Source organism: Cygnus olor, chromosome 1, assembly GCF_009769625.2.
Source record: "Cygnus olor isolate bCygOlo1 chromosome 1, bCygOlo1.pri.v2, whole genome shotgun sequence".
In the NCBI taxonomy this organism is placed as follows: domain Eukaryota; kingdom Metazoa; phylum Chordata; class Aves; order Anseriformes; family Anatidae; genus Cygnus; species Cygnus olor.
In genome coordinates, this window is record NC_049169.1 from 151,143,089 (window position 1) to 151,162,647 (window position 19,559).

The 19,559-nt window shown below is 38.9% G+C and overlaps 1 protein-coding gene across 4 annotated transcripts; it reads right to left on the reverse strand.

Moving 5' to 3' along the window:
- Nucleotides 1-1,856: 1,856 nt before the first annotated feature.
- LOC121060120 (DNA repair protein complementing XP-G cells-like) lies at nt 1,857-19,355 on the reverse strand. 4 transcript variants are annotated; one of them, XM_040537630.1, is made up of 16 exons: nt 19,235-19,355; nt 18,063-18,183; nt 17,252-17,427; nt 16,634-16,749; nt 14,517-14,606; nt 13,689-13,749; nt 12,667-12,810; nt 11,515-11,722; nt 10,323-11,270; nt 9,746-9,978; nt 9,239-9,358; nt 7,541-7,754; nt 5,747-5,891; nt 4,739-4,939; nt 3,851-3,935; nt 1,857-2,508 (listed from the first exon to the last, which is right to left on the reverse strand). In XM_040537630.1, exons 2-16 carry the CDS (start codon nt 18,148-18,150, stop codon nt 1,960-1,962), a joined length of 3,378 nt encoding a protein of 1,125 aa, XP_040393564.1. In that variant the 5' UTR covers nt 18,151-18,183; nt 19,235-19,355; the 3' UTR covers nt 1,857-1,959. The 4 variants fall into 4 exon arrangements, with proteins under 4 accessions (XP_040393564.1, XP_040393545.1, XP_040393537.1 ...); XM_040537611.1 differs by having other exon boundaries at nt 14,517-14,609; XM_040537603.1 differs by lacking the exon at nt 19,235-19,355 and adding an exon at nt 18,888-19,199 and having other exon boundaries at nt 14,517-14,609.
- Between the last annotated feature and the right edge of the window lie 204 nt (nt 19,356-19,559).

The following is a 19,559-nucleotide window of genomic DNA, read 5'->3' on the forward strand; positions in this document are numbered from 1 at the left end:
CATAAGGGAAGAGAAGATTTCATAACAGCAGCAGGTATCTAGTCAAGGGAACTCCAACCAATAAAGTAACCAACTTCCACATGAATTTTCTTGTGAAAACAAGACAGTAGCACCGTGTTAGTAACCTCTCATTGCCACTAAAAAGCAACTGAAGAGCAAGAAGTAGTTCTTCAGAGACAAAGGCTTCTTGCAACCACAAAAGGGCAACTTACCAACCAGCCGGGCGGGAATCTGTGGATACCTAAACAGACACTCTCAAAAAGAATGTGAATCTGTAACAAGGTATAAAACCTGAGAAGTTGTAGTCCACTTTAAAGCCAAATATTCGATCAATAGACAGCTGTCAATGTACATAAATACACATGCATCTCTCCTCTTGTATATACAAGATGTAGATTTGCTCAACAGATTGCAACCAGTTACTGCCACTAGAACAAATAGAGGTGTCCTTAAGACTTCTCTTACTTTAGAATGTCATATCAGTACAGGACAGGAACTCTTATTTTACCCATTTTTTTTTTTTTTTTTTTTTAGTAAAATTGGACTCCAACCTCAACTGGGGTTTCTAGGTACAATTGAAAAATAATTATTGTACAAGAATACTGAACAAGTCTTACAGAGAACTGAAGGTCTCTGTATTTTATCACACTCACCAAAAGAAAATAATGGGAGCTCTTCCACATTTAGAAGCTATCAAAAAAACCACCAAGGCCTGCTCTACCCTTTAAAGTAACATTCAGCAATACTTGAGTGATCTGCAAAACAAGGCTGTAAACTAGTTGTCCAGACAAAGAATACACTTAATTTTTTTTTTTTTTTTTTTTTTTTTTTTTTTTTTTTTTTTTACAAAAGTACTATCTAAAGGGATATTTTGGATAAAAGGGATATTCTGGGCCTAACAAATTGTTTCTCTCACAAATGAATCCAACGTGAGTGCTGCAGCCAGCGGATCTGTATGCCAGGTTCTTGAAGCACTAGCAAGATGAATGTTTCCCAGGAAGCAGCCCCCTCACTGTTATTACAAACCTCCTCTCTGATGAAACTGAAGCGAGGGTGGGCAGGGAAGGAAAAGTTGACAGTGTCAGGGCAGACTGGCGGAATCCAGCTGCATGGAGATGCAAAGTGAACAAAGAAAAAAATCTGGCTTTCATTCAGACAGTGACGCAGAAGACCAACAGAAAGAGCAACTGATACAACAAAGGGGTAAAGCAGCAAAGCAAAATGAAAAAGAGATCATTTCACAGATTATGCCCAGTGATGAATGCTCTAAGGTGAAATCTGAAGGACTTGAAAACCTCCATAGTATCTCTGAGCATCACTTTTGGAAACAAATTCTGTCTTTGGACATTCCCCATGTAACCAAGTTTCGAAACATGTCATTTACATTCAGAACATAAGCAATTATTGTTATAATTATAGATTATAAGAATTTACTGTGCTATTTTCCAAGACGTATTATGATGGCTTACGCTGTATTATGAGTGATTCAACAAGCAACATTACTTTGAGCACAAAACTTTCAAGGCAGGCATGATGAAGGGAATAAGGAAAACAAAACTAGTTGAACTGATTTTCCTTCTCTTAATACCTAGAAATAAACTAAGTCATGCGCAAAATTTCCTTGGAGTTTGAAATTCAGGAAGCAACAGATTGCATGGGATTTAAACAGCTGTCACACCTCAGAGAGAAGGAATAGATGCAGAGGAATAGATATTAATTTTTAGCTTAATTTTATAATCTCAAAACAGAAAACATATCAAGTCCAGCCTGAGTAACTGTGCTGAAAGAATTATTTTTTCCCGTTGTTTAAAATCCCTCCTATTTAAATTCTGGACACAAAACAATGCATGACAAATGCAGATAAATAATTTATTTTTTTATATACAAATTCATTAGAATACTTACAGAGTTTAAGTCATAAAAAACCCATACCCAATCTATCTTTAAGACTTTTTTTCTTTAAGGCTTTTTCTTTTTTTTTCCTCTCTTATTCTGTGGTTTCTGTTTTCTGCCCTCAAACACAGATTTGGCAGTCACCATGATCAGGTTTCCCAGTTCTTCATCCTCACCGCTTGAGCTACTGTACCCCTTTTTATGGTCTGCTTTCTCTACATTAGAGGCAATTTTCCTCCTTTTGCTCTCATCTAAATCTCTGCTTTCCACTTCCTCTGCTGAGGAGTCACTAGAAGTTTCTGAGAGATGCAAATTCCCAACAAAACCGCCTCCATATAAAGGTTCCTTTCTGAAATCTGAATGCTTCCTTCTTTTTCCACTTTGGATTTCTGTTGCCATGGCTTGATGATTTGAGCAGCCTGAAGTACTGCCCCCTTTCCGTTTCTCATGTTGTTTAAGTTCTTTCTCCATAACAGCAGTAGCTTCCCGAATTTCATCAGCTTCTTCTTTTTCCTTTCTCTTCAGACAAGTCACAGCTCTGCGTAGTCTCTGACTTTTAATAGCTTGTTTTTCATGCTGTGCTAGTCTGAAGAATGAATCAATTCGAAGCTGAGTCTACCAAAAATAAAACAGTGAAACAGCTTTGGAAGTTTTGTGACAGGAATTCAGTTGTTATCTAAGATATACTATAAAGCATCATAAATTAAAGCAGGACAAACGACTAATGAAATCAGTATGCATATGGATAAGATGTATTATTACAGTAATACCTGTACTTTTATAATAAATTATGCAGTAAGAACCTTCATAGAAACTATGGGCAAACTCCAGTTAATAAAAATTTCACATTGTGTATGTGATTATGGTTAGATATACATTGCTATTTTCAACCCTAATACAGGGAACCTTTGCAGTGTTAAGTACGTCCTTGCAAACACATCCTTAGCTGCAAGCCGTTAAAACACTAGAACATTTACTAACAAATACTGCTAACAACACATCTGCATATGCCAGTGCAACAAAATGCTGCCATTGAACTTGAGCTCAAACACATGCTGCTACAGTAGAGAGATTGAGAGTAGAACTAGAAGCAGTTGCACACAATGGGTCTGTTACTCAACTATAGCCAGGCTTGCTGTATAGACTATACTAGTCCTCTACAGTCTCCCTAAAATCAGCTAAGGAGACAGACACTTCCAAAGGCTGTTCCAGTCAACCTGAAAGCATATGGATCTAACGACAGTTTTGTGGTACCTTTCAAGCCTTTGACTAGAGACAGCCTAGGGAAATGGTGCAGGCTACATCTTGCTGGTAGCAAAAGGAGAAAAGAATCCTAGCTTAGGTAATCCGTTTTGCAAATAACTTTTAGAGTAGCACAGCACGCAACACTATTCACTTTTAAGTTGTATGAAAGCTGACAGTACGTTTATTTGTAAAGTTGAGTAATATTATAAATGGGCTCTTGGTCAATGGTTCAGTCCGTACTCCTTAAAGGATTGGTATGGTACCCAATAGTCCGTTTCACTTTGGTAAAGTCTTAGGGGCATTTTTATAAATCATTTTAAGAGACAGAACACAGCCTTTTAAAAGCACAAAAGGTACTTGAGGTACTTGTAGTTCCAGCTACATCTGGTGCAAACAGCAACTTGGACTTGAGGTAGCTGCTTGATAGATTATCAGTTTGTAAACCAACTACTGAAATTACAACCTTTGAAATTACATAGAGTGCCTCACAGTACACCCAAATCATAACGAAACAAAGTCTAGAGAACTGTTTACTGACTTATATATATAAAATTTGTATTTATTTATATATATTTATAAAAAAGATAAAAATATGGTCAAATTCCAGCTTCCAATAAATATATTTTTAGATTAAAGCCTCGCTGTTCATTTTAAAATGCATCTCTTACAATTTTCCAGCTAGGCTTATGCTATACACAGTTCTATACTTTACCTGCTGCAAGTTCAGCTGTTTCATCACAGGCAAAAGGACTTCATCTATCTTTGTCCTAGTCCAGCCAAAATGATCTTTACAGAATGTGCAGAAAGTTAAGGAACATTAAAAATGGTTATTGCTACTATTTTGTAAACACAAAATAAAAATTCCTCAAATAACTGATGTCTGGAAGAAGGCTACTCTATGTCAACATTTTTACTACTACAAAAACAAAGAAAATGCCTCAAGTTATTAAACCCAACTTACGTGGATGATTCTAATATTATTTGATGTGTGTTCATCATGCCATTACATCTGTTTGTTACACAGCTTCTCTAATACCAGCACTACCAAAAGTGTGCCTCCAGGAAGAAAAAGCTCATTTTGGCTACACAGTACCGCTGTAAAACGCAATACATGTAAATAAATTACTTTTACATTTGCACACCCTGAAATTTTCACTTACTGTTTAAAACATTATTAGTTCTGCACGCATTGCCATCTACTTTTCAACAATTCACTGCAGCTCAAGCTGCAACCGGTGCAAGAAACAGACATTACTGAAAGGAATGCAGTAAATAAATAGCTTTTGAAACTCACATGTGAAAGACAGAACAGTTACAGAAGCGTAATGTCACAACAAGCTGCTCAGTCCAGCTATGAGACTGGATTCAAAGTGAAGCAGGAGGGCAGCGCAGCCTCAAATGCCATATGTGCATAGCTACATTCTTTTCAATTCCAGAGCTGGTATCAGTGTAGGAGAGCGCACACAGCTGGGGCAAGGAGGCCCCTCACACCATGAGACGTTAAGAATTTGGCACACTGCTACCGAGTCACTACCTAGCCTTATGAACTTTAATCTGGATACTTTTAGCTAACAACTCCTGTCTCATAGTAAAAGGATATTCTCTGATCTGTTCTACATCAGGCTTCCCCCAGGTGAACGAACCCCTTGTTTCATCCACCACAGGCTTCAGGTACGCTTCTGCTACTGCTGGATTTGGGAAACCTGAAGAAAGCTGCAGCTCCCGCAACTTCTTCTTGACTTTGGTATCATGTGGATTAGGTCTCATTTTCTTATTTTTCTGAGCCTCCTGCCACCACTCACTGAAAAACAGAGGAAAGCATTCATTTGTCCCCATAAAATGTAGCTTGGAATGTCAAGAGCATCCATGCTAACTTAAATGGCTTTAATCAGACTCCCTACTTCAGTTGCTGCATGACATGAGGTAGGAAATTTTCAAATAAAAATGGCCAAAGGGACATATTAACCTGAAAGCAGAAAGGACGAAACATATACAGTCAATACAGCCATTGCCAGCCAAGGTAGCAAACGTCACCTGGATTCCCCCTAAGCAGCTAAACAGAAGGCTTTAAATTCAGCCTTATTCGGGAAGGACATACCACATGTAACAATCATTTTTGGAGGGTTTTTTTTTTTAAAAGGAAAAATTAAAAAGGACTTCTAACCATCCTCGTGATTGCCAATACAGTCGGCATGGCACTCTTCAAACCTTGTTCTTCCCCACAGCCTACCTGTCTGTCTCTTTCCAGGTCATCCATTCCTCACTCATCAAGTCTCTTTTCTCTATGAGCAAGCTACAGGACCTTCTCACATACTCAGGGAGAAACAACCTCCACTCCACTAGGGATCCAGCTCTGCAGTGAACTCAGAGGCAGTTGCGCAGTTCTAAAGCTGTTCTATTATCTTCATTAGTCTCGTGGTAATTGCTGTATCAACATATTTTATTTACCTGCCATTTCAAATACCGATACAACGAGTCACATATTTTATAGTTAACTTAGAGTCCTTAACGATGCTCATATGTTTTGTTGAATGCTTAAGCAGCAGCAAAGCGTATTTACTAACATTCATATTATAGAAAGACATGAAAAAAATACAACAAAGCATACGCGAATTTTAGGAGAGGTTCCAGTCCACGCCCAGGAAATTCATTTAAGATCTCCATCGCTGTTACAAAGCCAACATTTGGGATGCCCTCGGTGTAGTCACTTCCAAGCAAGTATGCCAAATTAATTAACTTGCTTCGATCCAACCCTGTGAAAGACAGTAAACCAAATATAACCAGTGCATTCTGCATCTGTTCTCTTCCAGAAAATTTAATATTTTTAATTCGTAAGACAAACGACAAAAGAAATACAGATGCATTAACATCAGAATTTGCTAAATTATATTCTGGAGCAGTGTCAATATGCTACTGCTAGCTCAAGCACCATAGTTGTATTTGCTAGCTTAGCATAGTTTAGCACATCTTGCCAAAATTAATGCATTACAGTGCAGAAATCCAGATTTCCCCTATGGTCTTCAAGAGCTAAGAGATAATATTTTACATATATTTCTCCAGTTACTGTCCTGTTCTCATCTAATGCCAACCTGAATTTAGCATCTCCTGAATCAGCAATAAAAATATTCAAATCCTCAGTTTTGAATTCTAGTCTATAATATCAACACCTCTGCTTCTTGAAAGGGCTCCCAAACTGGAAGTCATTTGCTCTGTGCTGGTGCAGTTACTCCAACAGACCAAAAGAGCCCCAAAAACAGCTAGAAAGAAGGAAGAACTCAGTTGACCTCTTCTTCTTGGTACATTATAAGATCTGAGGCAACCAGACTGATTTGCAGTGACTAGCTTCAGGAGTTTACATCAAAAATAAATATTCCTGTGGAGAAAAGAAGGAACATGTGTCTAAGCCCCCATCAGAATGCCAGTCCGGATACTCACTAACTGTCAGGCAAGAAGAACTGTTTAATGCATAGAAAGGGAGTAGCAGTAAAAGACTGCAGAGGAATGTGACATGAAGACAGATGATGACTATTTTTCAATAAATAAATAACATCTCTGGTTTATTGCATTAGTAGCAGCTAAAAATCATGTGTGCTTTTGCAGAACTTCTTTACAAGTAAACTACAGTGGCATACCTAAAATAAGTAGGGAAAGTTTCATTCAGCTTGCTGGGAAAATAAATCAAAAACATTTTTCACCACACAAAAAATGTGGAATTTTACATGCTGAAGGCACTAGAATATTATTTCAAAGACCATATCCCAAAAATGTCAAAGCTGAATTTAACTGAGTTCTGCCATTACATTTATGTTCAAGACAAAAAAAATTGCAAAAATTGGCTCATATTTTCCTTAATACACTTCAGACAACACTGAAGCTTAACAGTTCAATATAATTAGTAACAATTTGATCAGATAGGTACAAGAACAATCAAAAGAAAAAACTGTCAATACTAACTAAAAAAAAATGTTTTACAGGGCATATAAGTACACTGGATCCATTTTTAATCATTATGTGTCAGTATGTCCAAAATAAACTTCCATTTCCAGAATGTTACAAATCTGATGACATCAGAATACAGTTTTCCCACATTAGAAAAGTCATACTGACATTTACCCAGAACCTGGCACTGTAGTTCACGCCTCCAGCCTTCACTGATCATCACACTAACTCACTGCATTGAATGCAGGTGTACCAGGCAGCTGCAAATTCAGAGGGGTCAACTGAATTTGCATCATGCATTAAAAACAGCAACCCAATTGAATTTCTTTAGAGACTTTCCAAAGAACAGACATTTTATAAGCCTGTTAGGTAGGAATTCTGTAGGGAATTCAACTTCAAAAAGATACACAGCAAAGCTGTCCTATCAAAGACTGTATCTAACAGATCAACTGCTGAGCCTTACCTAGCTGGTTTTGAAAATCAATGTATTGATAATATTCCACATATTTGTTTTGACTGAAGAAATTTTTATAAACATGCCGTGCACCAAATAACCAAACATCGCTATCATCAGTGATTGTCCCAGAGGTCTGGTCAGTGAGGTCCAGTATAGCACATTGTGCCTCCGCTTCCATTGGAGCTTCGATGTATGGAATGCCAAACAGACGGAGGAGCTCCTGTAAGAGACAAAGCAGTTAATATTTCATCTGAAAAATGAAATTTTAATGTTTTTCTACATGACTCAAAACTGCTAGATTCACACCTGGGAGGTATTTAATATTTCACAGCAAATCTTAATTTCAACAAAAGAGCACTATGTACGGTTAAGTCGAAGCAGAAATCCCACTTACTCATCTCAGGAAGATAGTGCACCACTTGATCACACTATTGCTGCAGAGTTTGAGAATCTCCTGTATTAATTACACAAACAAGCTCAAGTGTTGTACTTTCCACAACCACTACTTTACCATGGAGAAAAGTCCATGCATTATAGTTAAGTGGACTCCAAGAAGGAAGAAATATAGAGGTTAAGAAAAATAAAATAAAATTAGTTTTCACCTTAGCTCAGAAAATAGCTGGAAGGCCTATGAGAAATATGTGTATCTGCTAACTAACAGCAAGCAGACTAGCCATCCTCTGGATGGTGGTTTGATGTACATGTATTTTGATACATTTTACACGATCTGCTTTTACAGAATACATTGCTTAACCTCAGTTAAGTATCTCATACACAAGAGGTTTACATACAAGTGTTACACAATTCTGGATTGCTTCATCTCCAGGAATCATACTTTCCATTTACACTCCTGCACCCAATAGAATGTCTATAGAACATATCTAGATATAACAATCTAGAATATATATAATCTGATGATATTGTATATGTTATAATATTATATTATATATAATCTGGATTTATAATAATCACTGCAAAAGCTAAGGTGTAAATTTTATTAAATATAAATTTAATATGCATATATATAGTGTATATGTTGTACAGTACCATTATATGGCACATGATACTACAGAAGCACAATCTCCTGGCCTTCAAAAAAATCATCTGAAGAAACAAGTATGAGCAAATATTTAACATAGGAAAGAAAAATTTCAATCACTTTACAGCCATCCAAATTATCCCTTTTACATACAAAAAAAAAATACAAACTTATGTATATGTCTCAGAATTTGTTGGCATAATTTTACTGCATCATAGATGCCATCACTACTCTACTATATTACAGTTGCATTAACTTACACTGTATTTCAAGTAGTCCTTCCATTTGACTGGATTATCCTTTCAATGTTAATACTCTAACAGCAGTTACAGGTTTACGCAGGTATTACTGGTGAGATTCCTTAAAAAGATCAAGCTGGCACAACCTTAAAAGGCTGATGCTTTAAAAATATTAATTTACTCATAATTTTAATATCATTTTATGGTGTTATAGCATTTATTTAAAATAGTTGGAATTGAAGATTAATCTCAATTATGTTCAATATTTAAAATCAAGCAGACTGAAGAAAACAAGCTTCTAAGAGGAAGAAAAGGTGACCCATAACTAAAGAAAATAACAAACAGCTTTTAAGAAAATGTTCAACTACAAGGGTGGGGGGACGAATCTTACCCTACAACATATCAAAATGATTCATCAAATACTACCTGGCTTTCCAAGAACATCTGTCCTGTTACAGAAGAAGCAACACGCTCCTGCTGCTGTTTTTGAGCCTGAAGCACATCCTGCTCAACAGAAAGGTCATCTTCTAATTCTTCTAGTTCTTCCTGAAAAACAAAAGATTTTGGTCATTTCAGCAATTTAGTACTTTACTACGTACTTTGCCTAAGGACACCTAAGTCCACAATTATCATTATTCTAATAGTATATGCTCCATTAATTCATGCTAAGAAGTTGTCATAGTTTCTCTAATGCAGTAAGTTACAAGACCATAGATAAGGCTTCTTATCAGAGTGCTAAAACCTTACATTTTCCCTCCAATTTCAGAGAGATTATGGTTAACTGTAATCTTTAAGGAAAAATCAGCCCCCATAAAATTAAAATGAATATATGAAAACAATGAAATGGTAAGGAGCTGCCCAATGGTTTTCCTTAAAAAGTATCTGGGGACAGAGCACTTCATTACCAGCTCAAAACAAATAACAAGGAGTTACCAAAGTGATGTCTTGCCACTCATCTGCTGCGTCTTTACCATCATTTTCTTGTTCAGCATTCTGACTGTTTGTCAGCTGCACTCCATCAGACTGCTTCTGCAAGTCCTGCGTGACAACATCTTGTCTGTCCTTCTCCATTTCTGAAAGTGCTGGTTTTTCACTCAGTCTCTCATCATATTTAGTAGGTGAATCACCCTCATTACTGATTTCAGCACCCACTTCGATAAAGCTTCCTATAAAATGAAAATAAACTCCTTAGTTTTGTCTTGCTAAATACAAAAAGCAGAAATAAGGATTGTGAAACTACAGAAACCAAGTAGTTGACCATTCCATACACCAGTTAATCACGTTCAAGGTACAGAACAGCATGCTGTCCTCCTTCTCCATATCGTATACTCAGGTTTCAACAAAACAGCATAAGCCCAAGGGGAAAATATAGCTCAGATTTTTTTCCCAATCCATACGTATGCAGGAATGGATGTGTTTTAAAGCATTTCTTAAAAGAGAAGGTTAAATGGACTTCAAATAAAACAAGGCCATATTTTCTTATCTTTTTATATGATTAAAAAACACATACCATCAGAATCACTGTCTTCAGACTGCGTTATGCCTTCTCTCTCCTCCTTAGGACCTTCTGCTGCTGGAAAAAAAATAATTTCCTTTTGTACCTCAGATACATTCTCTTCTGTTTGTAAAATTGCTTCCTCTATATTTTTAGAACTTTTCAAGTTTTCCTCAGTTTCAGAAAGGTCTGCTGCTTCACTGTGAATCAAAGACCCTATACTAGTTTCTGCAGGGGAATAGCTTGGCTTCTGAATGCACAAGTTTGTATCCTTGTTTTCCAAAGAATTTGAGTCCATTTTTGAACCATTTTCTTCTTTGTCTTCTTTTTCTTTTCTAGCATCATCAACAGAAGAATAATTTTCAGCTGTGGATATACTGGTGCCCTTGGGTGTAATTTGATTTTTTTCCAACTCCTGACTCTTTTGTCCAAATTCAGAGTCTTGCATAATCACTTGGTTTGATGAATGAATTGCAGACATAGGTATTTCTTTATCCTCCCATACTTCAGGAATCTGATCTTCCTCATCTGAGCTACTAAGCAGAAAATCCCTCACTTCTGACCTTTCTGTTAGCACTCTATCAGTTCTAACAGTAACAACTTCCTCCTCTTCATCATCATCATCATTCAGAGCTCGCTGAATTGCCCATAATGTTCTTGGAGACACGCTGCCTTCCTCTGTTATAGACGGGACAACGTTCAAGCGTCCTTCATCTTTGTACCCCAATTCTTCTTCCGAGCTGCTTTCCACCATAGCTGCCTGGATAGCAAGCAAAGTCTGGGGAGAGGGTGGTGCTGTTACTACATTTTTATCTTTCTCTGTCTGCAACTTGTCAGATGCAACTACTTCTGCATTCGCGGGAGATTCATTCATTTTATTCAACTTAGTAAATTCAAGCTTTTTTGATGAGGGTCCTGCAGTAGTTTCCAAGTCTCTACTAGCAGCTTCTTTTGCTTGAATACCTGAAAAGAAACATTTTACTAAAAGACTGTTTTATACTAGCATTCCACCTTACATGAGGAAAAAGTTCATTTGAAAGTTAATAAACCAGTTTTCTACATTTGCTGATCATAATTAATTATAGCTAACAGCATTGCAAATTTCATACATACACCTGTAAACAATATTCAATGCTTTTCTTAAAATTAATGGCTGCAGACTGCACACAGGAAATAAGAGATTTTATAAAATGGAGAGCTGACATACCTTTTATTAAGATATAGTGAGAAGTGTCTTCAGAAATTACCCTTCTAGATTCCACTTCTTTCACAAAACCACCTTCATTTTCGTACTGTTCTTGGATTTGACCTGAGTGCTGTTGATTCAATTCTTTTTCTACATTTTCTATGCACCGATTGAGGTTGCTTTTCTTAAGCAAACCCCTAAGCTGGTACTGGGAAAAGTCACTGGACTCCTTAAAAATAATAATAATCCAAGTAAATTTAAATAAAATGCCACCAGCTGTACCTTTATGCAAGTGCACTTACCACGCTCATGAGAGCCTTTTAATAGAAATATTTTCCTATTTCCTTTAAGCAGATAACATTTGTCTTTTGTTGACTGCTGCACTCCCAAGCAAAAGTGCTATTAGCATCGTAACACACATTAGAAGTCTAAAAGGTAAATAGTTTTGAATGCTGGCTAAACACAATGAGACCTAAGTGACGTGACCAACAAAGGTTAGCTGGCTAATGGGCCTGGTCCCCATCTTAAAAGCAACACGATTTTCACAGAATCCATACGTGGGTGGTTTTAAGACGTTGCCCACCACTAGATGCTCCTTAGCGTACACTTTGGCACAAGCCATCATTTCATCTGACAGATACTGGACTTTAAAAAAAATCTAACTGTGCTTTGAATAGCTGATCTAGAAGTAAGCACTGTAGGGTTCTCTGTCTCTGAACGGCTTTAGTATCACATCTGCCTGAGTTACAGCTATGAAGGTCTTTTCCCAGCTGCCAGCTTCCCTAACAACCTGAGGGTTTGGAATTCAAGCTGTGTTCATTCTGCCTGATTTATCCACATTAGTGATACGTTCTTGCAATTGGAACCTTGGGCTTAACGCTGCTGAGGCATGAGGCACAGCGTGATTTATTCGTTCTTGCCAAACTGAATTAGCTCTGCCAATTTTAGTAGAAATCAAGAGATAGGACACTGAATGCACACATGGGAAGGATCTGTTAAGAGTTATTACCTTGTTGTTTTTCTTTCCCCCTCAACATAACATCTCTCATTAAATAGGCTTGGGAGTAAAGCTCTGCAGATGTGATACCCTTATGTAGTCTTCATCTGCATTAATGCCAATAGCTCCATTCTAATGACTTAAAACTATTCTAAAAATATTCTAAGAAGTATTACCTCCGGCATTGCTTCAAACAATGTTCTTTTTCGTTTTGTAAATTCTTTCATATCAGTCAAGATCTCATGTTTTATTTCTGGAGGCAGCTTGTTAAAATCTTCTGACTCAATATCTACAGAATGAGGGTTTTCAAATAATTCTTCCTATAAAAATGGAAAAAGAAACATATATTTATTTTGTATTAACACCCATCAATAACTATGAAGTATTTCCATTATTATTTCAAATTGAAAAAAACACCTACAAAACCTTGGTTGCTATTTCCTATACCGTGGAAAAAAAAAAAAAAACAGTAAAGAAAAAACTAGAGCACCAAATATTTACCTAATTATTGACATACACTCCATAGGCTATAACTTAAAAACTTGGTTTTGTTCTTTTTATAAAAAGACATTTAGTATGAATCACATAAACAAGTATTACAGCCTCAGCAAGTCTGATTTTATCATTCCAACAAGGTTTTCTTTTTTGCAAACTACTTCAAACATTAACTATATTTGCAAAAGAATTTTTTATTTTTTTCATTTGCATGAAAAAACAATAATGTTACTGTTGATTATGCATTCTGCTTGAATGATGTATTTCTTTTCTCCTCTTCCCCTGAGATGAATGCATCAGAAAGGAATACAGAATTTATCTGTGAAAACTCAAAGACCAGTGTTTCAACATCAATTCGTATCTGGAGAAGTATGCAAATTCTGCTAAGGATGCTGTCTTATTTCATTTGCACACATCTCATGAAATGCACACATTCCATTTTGCCATTACAAAAAAAATTCTTCACATACCCAGAGAAAATATTAAAAAATCCTATTTTGCTGTATTCTAGTGAAGAAAATTTCATTTGCATTTTCTGATTAGTAGGAAAACAAGGCATCGTTAAAATTAACTTGTGTGCTTTATCAGTAATGCTTTAATAAGACCTATAACCCCAAACCCAAACACTTTTTTTTTTTTTTTTTAAACAGAGGATGTAAATACAGGATAGCTCTCAATAACAAGGGAATTAGAATGCATTTACCTGCAGTATCTTTTTTTGGCTCATTCTCACTTCCCATTCTTTTTCGTCTTCCTCCTCTGAGCTAAAAATCACAAGAGAAAAAAGATGTAGATATTTCCCTGGGTAAATGAAATACCTATAAAAGGCCATTAGTCTTCTCTTCACTGATACACAGAAAAATTCACACACAACAGCACACTACACACACGTAAACAAATATAAATAAAATTCAAAAAGGTATGAACAGAAGGCAAGAAGGCAGACTTCTCTGAGTTAAATTGAGATGAACACAATTTTTGCTTTGTAAATAATTAACTGATTCTTATTTGGTCAGCATTTAAATTATACGAAAGTATATAAAGGATAGATAAACTGTGCAAAGAGTAATCTAATGGATACGTTTCCACCTAGACTTATTTAAGATATCACAAATTTGACAAGTACATACAAAGTCTACTTTTGCTCAACACATCTATACTACTAAATGAGGGGACACAAACCAGAATCCGGCTGCCACACACGAGCTACCCCAACTTGAACAGTCGGGTTCATTTAGTCACATAAATGTAGTCACAGAAAGTGAGATAGCACTTTCAGCCCTAAACATGAATTCAGAGTAGAATACTAATCTGTGGGCTGAAAGCTCATTCTGTTATTTTCCAATAAATAATTAGAAGGCTTCTGAATCCAGAGCTAGAATCCTATCTGTCCAAAAAGAAACTGAAATAAAACATAAATATACTTCACATATTATGGAGTCACATGGGTCAAAGGTCTTTCAGCAACACTTTTATACTCTTATCTCAGTTTATTTTAGCCATTTTACCTATTTTTCTTAATTCTACCTACCTGTTCTTCTCTTCATTCTCTAAAGAAGGCAATACATATATATCATCAATTTCTTCTCTTCGAACTTGTGTTATACTGGGCAAAACTTCACTGCTTAGGGGGAAAAAAAAAAGCGATTAATAGATACATAAAATTTACCTGCCACTTGTAAACAAGAGGAAAAAAATGTCTGGGAGAGGGAAACATAACCCCCATTTTTAAAAGGGAAGAAAGGAATACCTGGGGAACTACAGGATAGTTGGTCTCACCTCTGTGCCCAGCAAGATCATGGAGGAGATCCTCCTGGAAACTAAGCTAAGGCACATGGAAAATAAGGAGGTGATTGGTGACAGCCAACATGGCTTCACTAAGGGCAGATCGTGCCTGACAAATCTGGTGGCCGTCTACGACAGGGTTACAGCATTGGTGGTGTCCTGGTTTCAGGTAGGACAGAGTTAATTTTCCTCCTAGTAGCTGGCAGGGTGCTATGTTTTGGATTAGAATGAGAAGAGCGCTGATAACATGCTGATGTTTTAATTGTTGTAGAGCAGTGCTTACACCAAGCCAAGGACTTTTCAGCCTCTCTCTGTCCTGCTAGCGAGCAGGCTAGGGATGCAGCAGAAGCTGGGAGGGGACAGACCCAGGACAGCTGACCCAAACTGGCCAAAGGGGTATTCCATACCATCTGACGTCATGCTGAACAATATATAGGGGGTGGCTAGCCGGGGTGGTGGGGGGGCCGGCTGCTCGGGGATAGGCTGGGCATCGGTCAACGGGTGGTGAGCAATTGCATTGTGCATCACTTATTTCGTACACATTATTACTATTAATACTATTATTATTATTATTATTGTTGTTATTCTTTTCCCTGTCTTAATAAACTGTCTTTATCTCAACTCACAGACTTCACTTTCCTGTTTCTCTCCCCCATCCTGGAGAGGGAGGGGGGAGGGTGAGCGAACGGCTGTGTGGTGTTTGACTGCCAGCCGGGCTAAACCACAACAGTGGATAGGGGAAGAGCACCTGACATCATCTACCTGGCCTTGTGCAAAGCATTTGACACTGTCCCCCATGATGACCTTGCCTCTAAATTAGAGAGACATGGATTTGACAAATGGATCACTCAGTGGGTAAGAAATTGGCTGGATGGCTGCACTCAAGGAGTTGTGGTCAACAGCTCAATGTCCAAGTGGAGATCAGTGACGAGTGGTGTTCCTCAGGGGTCGGTGTTGGGTCCGGCGCTGTTTAACATCGTTGCTGTTGACATGTACACGGGATGAAGTGTACCCTCAGCAAGTTTGCCTCCGACACCAAGCTGAATGGTGTGGTCGACACGCTGGAGGGAAGGGATGCCATCCAGAGGGACACAGACAAGCTTGAGAGGTGGGCCTGTGTGGACATCATGAGGTTCAACAAGGCCAAGTGCAAGGTCCTGCACCTGGGCCAGGGCAATCCCAAGCACAAATACAGGCTGGATGGAGAATGGATTGAGAGCAGCCCTGAGGAGAAGGACCTGAAGTGCTGGTTGACGAGAAGCTTGACATGAGCCAGCAATGGGTCCCTGCAGCCCAGAAAGCCAATCGTACTCCGGGCTCTCCTCTTGTGAGACCCCACCTTGAGCCCTGCGTTCAGCTCAGGGGCCCCAGCACAAGAAGGACAGGGAAGTATAGAATGAGCCCAGAGGAAGGACACAAAGATAATCATAGGGCTAGAGCACCTCTCCTACAAAGACAGGCTGAGGAAGTTGGGGTTGTTCAGCCTGGAGACGAGAAGGCTCCAGGGAGACCTTACAGTGACTTTCCAGTACCTAACAGGGGCTACAGGAAACCTGGGGAGGGACTGTTTAATCAGGGAGTGTAGTGATGGGACAAGTGGGAATGGCTTTAAACTAAAAGAGGGTAGATTTAGATTACATATAAGGAAGAAATTCCTTTCTTTGAGGGTGGCAAGGCACTAGAACAGGTTGCCCAGAGAAGCTGTGGATGCCCCAGCCCTGGAAGTGTTCAAGGCCAGGTTGGATAGGGTTTTGGGCAACCTGGTCCGGTGGGAGGTGTCCCTGCCCATGGCAGGGGGGATGGAATTAGATGATGTTTAAGGCCCCTTCCAACCCAAACCGTTCTGTGAATTTTTATTCCTACCTTTTGCCTGTAAGAGCAGTTTTGATAGCTTGTCTCTTCAAAAATGTTTTCAAGAGTTTCTCTGTAGTTGTCCTGGAATCACGCACGGCCACGTCCTTCCTGTGTCTTCGCTTAGCCTGTGAACATGAAATCAACATCAACAAAATTTTGCTCAATGCCAAAGACCAAATTACTCTAAAAATTCTGTGCGCTAAGCCTAAGAGCAACTCCTAACTCACTCTACACCAGTGGAGACACAGACTTCAGATCCTATAAATCCTTCTGGATTGGTGTCCTCTGTGGGACTCAGGAGTAGTTTTCAGCTTCTGAGTATAAATGTTTTTAAGATCAGGTCCATTCTGAAGCAAGACCCAGGCTTACGCCATGATGTACTTCTCTGCAATCTGATTTCTATGCAAATCAAACCTGAATAAGTATCTATCAAAAGGGAGCAGCTGCAAACTCCAAGAGATGACAAAAACTGGAACTGCAAAGAATATCTGCACAGCAGTGTAATGCAAGCCTTCCATCCTCATGGCTCAGAAGCATAAGCAGAACTCAAGGAATTTGAAAATTCTACTCATTAGCAACAGACATACATCCTATTTCGCATTGCAATGACCCTGCACAGGTACATACCAAGGTCTGTCTCTTCAGAAGTGGTGCCTCTCCATCAAAAACAAAGACAGGCCGAATTCGGAAAAACAGTAACTTGCAGAGTCGATTAAACAGAGTGAGGAGGTGAGCATTTTGTATGGAATTACCACGACGATCTCTGGCTCCCTTTATTGCTTGGTTTAACCAAATACTAATATCTTAAAGAATGGTTAAGAAAAAATAATGTGCAATCCTACACATATATCATATTAACTGTTTCTATAAAGCGCACATACTTGACTGAGTGGCTTTTGCTTGCTGGTCCAGGCTTGGCCTATTGAAGCCATGGTTATCCAAATACTCATGAACTTCGGAAAAAAATAAATTCTTCCCTCTGCCACTCTACACAAAGAGCAAAGTTGAAACTACCCCACAGCAAGTAGTATCTCCTCAGTTACGTTTACAAATAAATGAAAGGTAACTTCATCTGCATCTTTCTAACATATTTCCAGCATTTAATCAAGGGATGCTTACACAAAAGGATTTTAATTTTGTTCATCTTCTAGTCCTAACTAGTGGCACATTTATTTATAAAAAAAAAAACAAAATCCTGCAGCCTAACATTTGTGTTAAAAGACTTGTTGAAAAATCTTACTTTTAAAAAATATAAACAAGCATGAAGGTCTTAGTATCCACATATTATAAAACATAAAAACTACTCATCAAAATATTGTCACAATTTAATATGAAAATTTTAAAAAGCTAAACACAGTAGATCACGTAGAAGTAAGTGAAATAGTTAAAATAACCTCCCTCACAAATTTGGCTCCTCAGCCTTACTTTTAAAGGATACCAACAGCAAGAATTTTTCCTTCTAGTGTTTCTGGGTTTATAGGTCTTCCAGTGCATTCAAGCAGTTTCCAAAGTCCTTGAACTCCCATTGTTCTTTCTTAGCTACTTTGAGAGAGAAGAATCTAGGAGGAATAAATAAAAGTATAATTGAAAGGTTGTCTGAACCATTTATGCTTTATTAATGAAAACCCAGACCATTATTACTACAAGTAGAAATAATAAACAAACAAACAACAAACATCCCACATCAAGACTGAAGAGGGGCTTTATTAAAAACCATCTACTGAAGCAACTTGCCAGTCACATAATTGCAAGTCAAGGTCTCTGCTGAAATTATCTCACATTCAAATGTGAGATTTAAAATAACAGAAGTCTGATTTGTTGTGCTACAAAGTGAGAAATGTGGTAAAACATATTCCCTTCTGAACAGGTCAAATTTAAATCACAAAATCATAAGGGTTGGGAGAGACCTCCAAGATCATCTGGTCCAACCATCCCCCTGTCACCCACTGAACCATGTCCCTAAGCACCACGTCCAACCTTTCCTTGAACACCCCCAGGGACGATGACTCCACCACCTCCCTGGGCAACCCGTCCCAATGCCTGACTGCTCTTTCTGATAAGAAATGCCTCAGAGTTCACGGTTGTAGAAAACTACTCGCATCTCAAAAAAAGCTGAAGGCAGATGATCTTTCATATTCAAGAGGTGTATAAGGGTTATAGAGAGAAGAAAAAAAAAAAAACAAAACAAAAATAAACAAACAACCAAGAGATGATGAGTATAAACTGAGTTATGTAAAATATCGCCCTTGCTGAACTAGCTTATGAAATCTGTTGGGCAAGAAGGGGTTCTTTCCTGCCTTTGCCTGCCAAGTAAAGGCGAACAAGCAGCATTCAATCGTTGTGGCAGAAGAGAAGCGCTGCCAGCAGATGCCCCCCGTACCACGGTCTGCTACGGCGGGTACGCCGCCCCCAGCCGGCGACCCTCCCCCCGAAACCGCCCCGCCGAAGCCCGTCAGGGTTCCGAGGACCCCTCTGGGATAGAGGCAGACGCCCCCACCCCCTCAGCCGGTCACACACACCCTGACAGCCGCTCCCCGGCCCCTCAGCGCCCCCGGTGAAGCGATGACCGTTGGGGCGGGGACGACCGTCAGGGACGCGCGCAGGGCTCACCTGAGGGGAGGGGGAGGAGAGGGAGGTGGCCGCGTCACTCCGAGAACCCCCTCGCGGTGCGAGGTGCGCATGCGCGCTCACCGCGCTGCCCGCCGGGAAGTGTGGTTCGCGGAGCGGGGCCGGCGCCATGATGGGAGGGGCGGGGCGGGGCGGGGCGGGGCGGAGCACAAAATGGCGGAGTCAGCGGGGGACCCCTGGTGGGCAAGGGGCGGGCGGCGGGGCCGAGGCTCCATGTTTAAAATCAAGATTCAAGTCCTCAGCTTGCAGAAATAAGTATTTAAAATTGCTCATCTGAAAAGTATCATCTTCAACAGCTGCGGGTTTG